Below are 11,367 nucleotides of genomic sequence, written 5' to 3' on the forward strand. Positions count from 1 at the left end.
AGTCCTGCCAGTATTTTTATACGATATAGACGAGGGAGACTGAAAACGGCATTGTCACTCGTGCTCAATTTAGTTCCCAGTGTGACGCCGTAAATATCATGCAGTGTGGTCTGGGTAACTACGATGTTTAAGCCAATCCTTTCCAATGAAGTAAGTTGCTGAAATAGTTATAAATTGATATTTGTAAACAGTGTAACCCATGTTTAAAGCTACGAGCTTCACCGTTTATGTCGATTGTTTGCACATATTCAAATTGGTTCAGTCTATATAGCTATATACTTATTGCTAAAGAATAAATATAAAAAATGGACTGAATCATAACATTTTTTTGTTGATTAACTGGTTGTGTCACTTCAAGTTTCTTCTCTGAACTTCTGCTATAGTATGAAATATTGCAAGTCAAAAACACACACTTATTAATAACTGTTACATAAATAACTGTTTGGAGACTTTTTCAAAAGACGAACTTTAACTGTTTTTCTTCATACTCTGATATGCGAAGTTCAGTGAAAAAATTACAGTATAACACCAAATGAAGTTCACTTACTGCAAATAATGGGTTCCGTAACGACCCGAACTAGCAAATTCAGATTTCCGATATAGCGGGAACCGTCAGGTTGCTTTCGGTAGCAGGCCGTTGGCCTAAATTCAGGCCTAATATGTATGGAACACAACGATTTCGTGGTTAGGGAGCGTAACCCAAATACCATTCGCTAATTTTTTTCCACGATTTACTTGTTTTTACCTAAATTATAACTCGGCCATTTAAAGATGACGCTAACAATTAAGGCAAGACATGTGGATTTACTAATCGGGGGTAACAACTGACGGCCTTGATAGTCAGACACATGAGTCTTATAGACTACCCCTTCAAAAATCTAACGTTACGTTCTCGACAGATTTATTTTACTGGTCCTTTTCTAGTTCATGATACTAGGTTAACGGTAGTCATTGGTTAGAGACCGCTTATCAAAATTTCAGGATCCTGACAAAAATCACCGAGATTTACAAGTCGCTAAATAAACAGCACGTTAAGTTTGTCTATTCATAGCAAAAACAAAATGATCGTTAAAATACGGAACTCCATTATCTGTAGTCATTTTCCAAACGTCATCTCGTGGCTATCAGCTTGCCAGCTATCAGTGGCAGGCAACTGTACGCTTTCTTCAAGCTGGATGTACTTTCCCAGAACTACTCTTTGAAAGGTGTCTGAGCTGCACGCGAATGAGGGTCGCATTGGTACGAATATAAGACCACCGACCAGCACCTTAATAAATGCGACGGTACGGCCGAACACATGAGAAGCTGTTGTTTCTTCATTGAAGAAGAGCAAGCACGGCGAAAACAAAAAACAGGAGTCGTTATGAGACAACAGCGTCAAAACTGGCGTATGCCAGCTGTTCTGGTGGGAACGTTGATCCTTAGCGGAGTTTTGGGCGATAATAAGAAGACTAGCCTAAAAGAGGAGATGGAAAAATTGAAAGTAGTACCCGATGTTCTGCCAATCGCACCCAAAGCCAATGTAGAGGTATGGCCCTATTTACCTCTTTGCATTGTTACTCAAGAGCCTTTTCAAATGTTTTTGGATTATCCCTGCAGTTTTTGCACGCCCACGACTTTTTATGAAAAATTTATTTAAACGATTTCGGATTTCTCTTAGGAGCGTCGGGAGTGCATTAGGTTCTTATGCTTTTCGGTAAATTATTTACGTATACATATTTTGAGAAAAGATATATTTAGTTGATCTTGCAACTTTGCATATAACCACGTCAAACATATACTGCAACGCTATATATATAAATTAATTAATATAGCGTTGCAGTATATGACTAATTAAAAGTTTAAAGTTCATTATCAAGTGTTGCCTTTGACAATTATATAGTCTTCTTTCAAACATTCAGTACACTATCGTCAACAGTTGAAGTTCAGCAACGTCTTTTAGCTCTGATCCATCAATCTGCACAGTGGTAGTTCAGAAAGCAGTTTCGTGAAGATCAATCGCTGTCTAAGCAAATCACCCACGGTCATTCCTTCATTATTATTCTTCTTCTTCTTGCTATGACCATTATATACACATATAATCTATAGACTAATGTGCACTTTGCAATGAAGTGTGACTGTTACTCTGAATTTCCGATTGAAAAAAAATTAGCGGCTAAGGCCACTTTTTACAACAGCTCAATCGTTCCTCATTATGTGGAGTTATATTATTACGTTCACTTATGTGGAAAGTCGATTTAAGTAAGACGAATAAAAGCATAGTAAGCACATGTGTGCTTGCTATGTACATGTGTAAATTTTAATCTTTGATAATTGAAGTTGAATCAGGCTCAATCAAGATTGAATTCTAGTGCCTACTTAGTTCTGCCTCTCTGTCGACCAGAAAATATAATTACATAAAATGATTCATATTCTCAATGTCACAAACGTGTAGTGAATCCTTCACATAAATATCACCTTAGCTATATAGCTTTCTCAAGTTTCCATAGCCTCAAATTATGCCTGCTCTCTTCCCTAATACGGGTTATGAAGTTGTTTTTTTTTTCTAAAAGATAGAATCTCTATTTGAAGTAATCATTTGATTTTCTAATTGATGGCCGCTGAAATAAATAATGCGAAGGTATAGTGGCGTGCACTTAGATTGCTTACTCTTTTATTCAAAGGTGGATTATGGAAACGGCGCTGTGTTGCGTCTTGGCAATACTTTGACGCCGACCCAGGTAAAAAACCCGCCGACTAGTGTGACTTGGCCTGTAGAAAATGGAGCCTTCTATACGTTGGCCATGGTTGATCCGGACGCTCCGTCCCGAGAAAAACCCACGCTGAGAGAGGTCAAGCACTGGCTGGTGGTCAATATTCCCGAAATGGATATCGGCAAAGGAGAGGAGATCGCCGGTTATCGTGGCTCGGGACCCCCTAAAGGCACTGGTAGGTCCTCGAATACCACGCTGTCGTAACGAAAGCTGGAGCAATAGCGATGGTCAGAAAAATTAGTTCCTTTTTGTTACTTTCCAATGATCCTTGGATTAGCATCCAGATTCACCCACTGCCTTTTGATTGGAGATTGTTTGATTAAAATAAGCACACTTTGTTGCAAATCTCTATGGTCAAATATTCTAAACAGACTAAAATTTTGTTCGATACCCTTTTGAAATTGCGGCCCTAACGAATTGCACTCATCGAATTACCTGTATTACATCTTTAGGACTGCATCGTTACGTAGTCGTGGTTTACAAACAACCGGGTCGCATCGAAGTACCTGATAAGAAAGTGGCTAGTTCCTCGCGGGCGGACCGCTATCACTGGAGCCTTAAGGATTTCGCTGCGAAATATAACCTAGGCGATCCTGTTGGGGGTAACTTCTATCTCGCCGAATGGGACGCATACGTTGATACTATCCCTAAGTAATGTGTAACGAATATTGTTTCACCCCTTGCCCTAAGAAGATGTTTTGTTTAAAGTGCGAAACATAAAAAGTTAAAATGAGGAGCACTTGTGACATACCAATTATAAAAAGACTGGATGTTCCACTAGAAAAGAGCAGTTGTTTGCAATCGAAGAGCCAAAAGAAGGAAGGAATAAGCGGCTTAACGAAGCAGATTCAGGTCCTCGTCAATGCATTCTAGTAGAACCGGTAGTGAAGCGTATTATGTAATTGTTAATATTGAATCATATAGAAAAAAACTAATAAAAGCATATTTATTAATATTCAGCTTTTTTCGATGAATTATATAATGTAATCCAGCGCTTTTAATGGGTTCCAAGAAGTGTAGCGTGATAATAATATTTGACCAGTTCTATTAATTGTTTTTTCATAAAACAATATAATTATCGACGATGTATATCTGTGCCAGATCAGTGTAAGTAAGGTCAATAGACGAGCGTCATACTTCATCATACGAGTTATTAAATATGTCAACTTATTTTTTCAACTGCATAAAGATAAAAATCGATATATGTCAGCTCTGTAATTCCAGTGAAGCTAGATAAAAGACAGGTGCTCATTAAATAGATTTCTCCATTTTTCTCTGCAGTTGATATTAGCGAGACCACATCTTTACTCATTTCTTATTTGGTACCGCTTAGGGCGAAATCGCTTTTAGAAGTTCATGTTGTTGTAAGACTACCTGAAGATATCGTCAGCGATGTCCTTGATTTTCCAAAAATATGGTACTCAAAAGTCTCAGAAGAGACGGGGGCGTTCAGTTTTAGTGTGAACTGAGGGTCAGGATCAGTCCAATCAACACGATGGCAGTACCGTTATTTAGCAGGAATGATTGATTTCACATTTAATAGATTATACTTATTTTGCTGTTCTTTTCTTTTCTTTTTCTTTTTTTACTAGCCTTACGATTAGCTAAAGTGGGCCGTTTATGCTGGTTTTGACCCGAAAAACCATTTCAATTCAGATAGGACAGATTGTTCAAAAATAGCGACAGATTTGAATATATGCGAGCCTCACTACTTTTGCAATAGCGTGCGAGTTTCGTAAAAACGTTCGTTTTTTTATCAGAAAAACCGAAATTATGGCACCACACACCGTCCGTATCGTACTGTATAAACAACCTTCGTATATTTTCTCATTGATTTTCACAGCTGACACCCCTCAGCAGCAGTATTACACGTATCTTGTGATATTGCCTATGGCGGAATATATATCTTTAAATCTAGTCGTCCTCTATCTGCCACCCGATGATCTAGACTGTGCTTGGCCAAACTACAATATGTACACTAACAGGGCCGCTTTGGTACATTGAAATATTTACTCCGGACGGATAGTCCTCTCCGATAAGGACTCATCGTCAAAATCAGTAAGTTCATATTTTATGGTAGGCGATACTGTTCGCTCGTAATAGCATTGTTTCTTTATTTGTTTGTCGTCTAAAAATACGGTTAAAAATAGGACGAGCATACGGTACTGATGGCATGCCTCAATCTCGTTGGTGCAGCCTTTCATTACCGATGACGCATCCTGAATCAAATGGCAGAACTGACTGAACTCGAGGCCCTTCTGGAAATGCTGCCGATCGCATCGAAATCTCACTCCATGCCAGGGGATGTTATTGTTGTTCCTATTTGAGTCCATAATGTTTTTGAGACAGTAGTGTAACATATAATCTGCTGCTTAAGTCTGAATGATGGCACATACTGCTTTTGGTAAGTTATTCTAACTGGGTGGATCACTTTCGATTGAGTTTCAACTTACTCAACTTTAGCTAACAGTTTCACTTAGCGTTAGCGACAGAGAACAACTGGCCAGCTCACTTCAACTAACCAATTGTTACGGCTAAGCTACCATCGTAAATCTTCACTATTATTCGTATCGTAGACGGCTATACTTGGGAAACGGGTCTAACTTAACATAGCTTGGACTGTTGTCATACATAAACGATTCCTCGTTTAAAATAACAGCTCTTAGAAAAGCTATTTAGAGTAGAAATACAAACTTTCCTATATCTGTACATTTTCAATGGAACCGTTTACCCCTAATGCCCAAATGTGTATTTAGTAGAAAAAAATGTTTACCTATTATCCAGAAGTTACCTATTATCGACGGAATGCTTCAATTTTATCTGCATATTATCAAGGCATGGCGTTCATCCGTCATTTCTCATTACGAAGATACGTAGTGCGCATTAAATCCAGGTTTTCTCAAGTTACAGCACAAGTGGAACTGTGCTCGACTGTTAGAAATGTAGTCAATCGCCTAAGGTCTACGAAGAACCTGCTCACTAAACTTCTACGATTAAATAATGCATAACAAACTTTATTTTAAGCAAATGTTCGAAATCGTCCAGAATTAGGTTTTTTTTAATTGTATCTATTGCTTGGAACATCAAAGGACTATAATACGTTTGTCTAGTTATGTTTATATTTGATCAGAAAGTTTGGCCAAGTGAGTCAATCTTCCTACCTGTGCGCTCCTATAAAATTTCAGCAAATAACTTATATGGGTACCCCTGACTCAAGCTGTGCCATGCGATTATTCCTTTTTCTAAGGGATAACTAACTGACAAAGGAAGGGTCTTCGCTTTTTATTTTATAATTGCAAATTTGGTTTATGTGTTTAAAGGATATCTTCGAAATACCCCTTGAGGGTACTGAGGATTGATTGCCAGTTAGATTAAAGTCATTTAGTAAGTAAGGTATTTCTAAGCGTTATCTTTCGACTAGCTATGTAATAGTTATTAGCTGTGCTTTTTATTTAACTTTTTTTTTCCAAAATGTACACAGACAATCGCCCCTACTTTTCCGAGTGTGTAGTCAACTGGCAGACAATACGATAACCGAGAAGGCTTTTTGGGAAAAACTTACTCCCAATTATACAACGTTCATACTTTAAAGGAAACATATCCTAAAAAGGAACCGTATTCATATTACATACAAAAACGTTGTGGGTAGAGTAAATATTATATGTCTGAGCGTCTGCCAATAACTGTTTCAAATTGAAGTATCCATAAAATTAATTAGGTAATAATAGACTTCTATATAATAACCTGAGCTCAATAAGGCAAATTTCTGCGGGGATATATAGGTATATGCTTAGTAATATTTGGACGCCTAAATAACCTAACAATTCACCTGGAGTAAGATTTGGCTTTTAGAAGAGAGACCTCTCCACAAGCTAGCTTTGGTAAAACACCAATTATCTATTTTTATCATTTATGACCGTAGGCTTTTGGAAGTTAAGAGTTAGCAATAAGACAATTACTTCACATGATATCGCCATAAATTTTCCCTCGAACTTACTCATCATGTAAGTGGAGCTAAACAACGTTTCGTGGATCTAAACTAAGCAAATATGCCCAAACGTTTGTACTTAATATAGTCACCGCTTACAGTTTGTGTTATATAAAATCTTCAGATCAATGCATTACCCAATTTAATAAATACGCTAGATATCTTGTTTTTGATAACAGAGGCTATCTTATGATATGCGCGGACTTCTGAAGCGAAGCCGAAAATGCTCGAAATTGTTTATTGGACCCCTAGATACACCGATATGTCTGAATTTTGAATAGTACATTCAATATAACATGTTTAAGAGTTTTTTTTTTTTTGTAAATCAATACCATGTCACAATCTTTCGTATTGCAAAGATCACTAATACTGCTACGTCTATTGTTCTCGGTAGAAATTCAATGATGAATAAACAACATGAACAGTTATACGTAAATACAGAGGTTCAATAAATGGATCACAACTAATTTTACTAGATAGCTCTGCGTGTGTACCGCATGTGGTGATGGCCTCTTATAGTTAAAAAAAAATCAGTGACGTTGATTATTTATTGATTTTAATGTAGAGGTGCGTATCATTACATGCTACTCGTATTTTAGCATAATTATAGGCCACTTCCATAGTCATTCCTATCGCTATAAGGACTAATTAACTTCTCATTATCATATAGGCTTCGTAGCAGAAATCTTCTTCCAAGGAAGTATGAACCCTCTGCTTGATTTCGCTTTGTTACATTTTCGTGACATACGTGTTTAAGATTATAATATGTAGCTTTAGAAGTAAAAAAAAGTAGAAGGTAAAAGTATGTGAGCAGGCTTGCTTCGCTCGAGCTGGGCATACGTTGAGGACAGCAAATGACGAGGTATGTCACCTTCGATCACACTAACGATTGTGCTTACGAACGTATTTCAGGCTGGATAATAGCTTAGTTAGAGTAGCGAAATTCTAAGCAAAAGAAAACAAATGATACAAATACGGTTGTATGGAATTAGCTCCTTGTAGACTTACAGATGTGAATGGTTGGCATTGATTCGTGACCTATAATATGAGCTTTCGACACCGGAGTTTGCCGGTGTCGAAGGCCGGTGTCGAAGCTTACCGGAAGCTGCCATTTTGGAAGAAACAGTTCGACTACCAGAGAGCTGTGGAATAGAATAAGCTTGGCACGACCTATCAACGGTGGGTTACGCTGACCTTGTCCATATGAACTGTTTGACTCAGTATAAATTAAACGCACGTTTTGCCATACAATATTCCATATAATAATTTGGCTTTAGATGAACCATTTGAACAATTGCCAACGTGAACATGATAGTTTGCGACGTTTGTAACAGAACAACCTCTCAGTTTATACTTGTGGGCAACCAATATACAATTTGATTAATTATAACATGCTTTTTAAGGTTTTAAGGCGATTGTTTTTCAAGGTGCGGAAGTCTAGATGTAACTGTTTCAGTTGAAACTTCTAAGATTACGCGAAAACGTACGGCATCCATAACAGAATTACATTTGGCTGGTATTTCCTTTATGGTATTTTTTTTTTCCTTAAAACGTTCTTACACATATAATGTATGACGGCGTTTTGCAACCCTGTTAAGAAATCGATTTTAAAATTCATTCATTAATACTTCACTGCAATAGAAATTTTAAGTCGATAAGTTAATTAATCGACTTTAACAATTACACTTTTTTTTCCATAGCTGAACAGTTAGGATCAACTCGAATCTCTGTACAGCAAATTCTACTTGGACATGTTGTTTCGGATAAAAAACGAGAACATCAATGGATGGAGGGGCGCGTACATTGATTTGTGTGTTCAGTTTAAAAAACTCGGACTGTTAATCTATGAAAATGGTTGATCTACTTCATCGAACGTTGCCCTTTAGTAGCTTACTTTTATATCATTAACCCAAATGTAGAATACCTCGTGTGCGTGAACTTACTTTAATATTTAGTATTTACTAGTGGAATATACAGGCTGATTGCGACATGCGATAAATATTAACTTACCAGACGCCCATTTGTCATTCGTAACTGGGTCTATAGCAGGACTACATGCTTAAATGAAAGTTTCATTGCTTATTATTTAACCTTGTTATCTGAGTCTATAGATTATTTAGTATTTACACAATACTTAATCAATAGATGCGACATAAGACAGACTAACACTTTATATTACAAGCATGCTAGAGCGTAAGGCAAACAATTTATTCGTTCAAAATGATAGTCAGCTTCCTAACTGCATTTCTAATACATTCACTACTCAATTTAGCATTCTTAGAAGGAGATTAAGTAATCTTTACATATTTATATATGGATAATTTGAAATGTATACGCTCGATTGTTTCACTTATCTTCCTTTAGATCTTCCGTTTCTATTTTATTACTTCGAACTGTGTTATGTTCGAACTTACTACGCTTAGTTGAATCTTCGTACACCGGTAGCACTTCTTCGGCACTCGTCGTTCATTTCATTCGATTGTAGTAATTTTTTCCTTGTTAACGCTTGAATAATCTAATGGACGTTCTTCAAAGATTTGGCGCAAAACTTTGAAATTCTGTCTGCCGTACACACACACTGTAAACATATTCCAAGGAATCCTCTAGCGTTGCTACCCGAAATCGGTTTTCTGTGGCCTCTGCCCTTGGCTGCGCAGAAACCTCGTGTACATTTGGCAAATCAGAAATAATGAAAATACTTGTATTTTGGTAGCTTTGTCTACCGTCAACTTGAGCTTATAGCATAGCACGAATTCAACTTATCGCTTGGCTCGCCTGAGAGTAGCTGCTGGTAGTTCTTTTCGGGCGACAATTAATCAGGCGGAGTCGGCACAAAGTTGCACAGCAAAAAAACCGACAGTACTATGGCCTGGCGTCCGAGAGAAAGAACCGATTTGGTTCAGTCGAATGTTTTCACTGTCCTTACGCAGCCTGCTTCTAACAGCCGTTGTTAATTCTGCGCCAGGCTGTAAGTTGACAAGTCCAAACAACATTTCAACAAGCCTCAATCAGCTAATGTGTAGAATTATTCTATGCTGCCCTTTGAATAGGCGATTCATCTATTTAACACACTGGATGGCTAAACTTCACTAGTTTGATTAAATATTTGATGCAAATAGAGGATGCGGTAGCAGATGTTTATTGCATAGGGCGACTGGTTTTAACGGCGTAAGTAAACGCGAACCGTTCGTCAGGGCAGTAGCAACAACTTAAGTTACGTTTTATCATTCGTATTGCCAGTCTATGGTCTAGACACGCCGGTTCAATTCGATGTATATATTTTGTATGCGCTTCATCACATATTTTTTTGGTTTCGATTTTGTGGTTTGGCGACAAAACGCTCATGCATTTTTTTCAAAAACTCCAGTTTCTTCTTGTGGGATCACCATTTTTATGTGGCCTTCAGCTACGATTAGTTTTCAATCGGACTTGACACACAGGATTGTCCACGGTAGCTGAATGATTCGAAAAGGAAAGCTTGAGGGATCTAGAAATGCCACGATCCAGTTCGCGTTAAAATTTTATAACGCACGGTATTTATTGTTTTAACTTGAGAATGTTAGATATCACAGCAAGCGACCAAGTGTTTTATAGCACTCGAAAGAGGCCAGCGCGATAAAATAGCTGTAAGATTGGTTAGCACCTATGGATAACCTAGCTGGGCATGATTTAAGTCGGTTGAGGGCTTACTTGGAGAACATTAACTACACTATCATTTTTAACTATCGAATATGTTCGCAGGACTTATAAAAAAAATAAACATATTAGAAAATTATTGTTTGTCGCGGTAAGTTTACATGAACCGCGGAAGTTTCGTATTTTCTAATATCTGTGTTTTCTCACGCAGTATGGGTTAATCAAATACATCTTTATTAAATTTACACAAAAATAACTTCAGGGGGGAGGGGGGGGGCAAGTGCACATTTTAATGAACGCATTGCCATGGCAATTATACAGACGACCATTGCAGATTCAATTCTCAACTCTGATAAAAGGTTAGCGCGATATGCGATAGGTCAATTGTGCAAATTCCAGATAATAAATTTTGCAGAATTTTTCTAAGCTAGATTTTTTAGGTGAGTAACAAGTCTTCGATGCTGCAACGAAAAGGTAACTTAGAAGACCTGTTTACAGAGTACCAATAACTGATGATATTAAAAAATCTAAACCTAGTACTACCGATCAGTAGGCATTTGACCGTTTTTGATCTTTTGCAAATTTTTCTTACATACCACGTCGGTGATAAGCTTGATACTATCAAAACGGCAGCAAAAAATATGCGTTTGATTATAAAAGCATTCACTTTCTAAGATCGATCATTTCCTGTGGACGCGGTAATTGTATACGCGCGGTTGTATAGACTATCAAAAGTATCGATAGATTTAGTGTTGAAGAAACTGCCTCACGAAGATCAAGCAAACCAGAACAGTGACGATGATGCCGACACCAACAATAAAGGCTGTGCTGCGTCCTATTCAGCACGACATTTTGCACCGCCAGGGTTGTCGTGGCTGAGACACTCTTGCACACATATGCACGAGTAAAGTTCGCCTTGCACGGACGTTCCCGATGTAGAAGAAAGGGAGCGCCAAAGTGAGGACGGGTGCGAAGCGATCTTAATGTTTG

The 11,367-nt window shown here is 37.7% G+C and overlaps 1 protein-coding gene across 1 annotated transcript; it reads left to right on the top strand.

Moving 5' to 3' along the window:
* On the top strand, positions 1-3,706 carry LOC111247582 (protein D3-like). Its single transcript, XM_022798687.2, has 4 exons — positions 1-150; positions 1,097-1,528; positions 2,664-2,928; positions 3,206-3,706. The coding sequence occupies exons 2-4, from the start codon at positions 1,298-1,300 to the stop codon at positions 3,406-3,408; spliced, it is 699 nt and encodes a 232-aa protein (XP_022654422.1). The 5' UTR covers positions 1-150; positions 1,097-1,297; the 3' UTR covers positions 3,409-3,706.
* The last annotated feature ends 7,661 nt before the right edge of the window (positions 3,707-11,367 follow it).

The sequence above is a fragment of the Varroa destructor genome, unplaced genomic scaffold, assembly GCF_002443255.2.
Source record: "Varroa destructor unplaced genomic scaffold, Vdes_3.0 BEIS01000003.1, whole genome shotgun sequence".
Taxonomy (NCBI): Eukaryota; Metazoa; Arthropoda; class Arachnida; order Mesostigmata; family Varroidae; genus Varroa; species Varroa destructor.

Bases quoted from the DNA above. Each gene is read 5' to 3' on its own strand.
- LOC111247582 (XM_022798687.2), top strand. From the start codon at position 1,298: ATGAGAAGCTGTTGTTTCTTCATTGAAGAAGAGCAAGCACGGCGAAAA. The intron at 1,529-2,663 runs GTATGGCCCTAT...TTTTATTCAAAG, and splicing joins CACCCAAAGCCAATGTAGAG to GTGGATTATGGAAACGGCGC. The intron at 2,929-3,205 runs GTAGGTCCTCGA...TTACATCTTTAG, and splicing joins GGGACCCCCTAAAGGCACTG to GACTGCATCGTTACGTAGTC.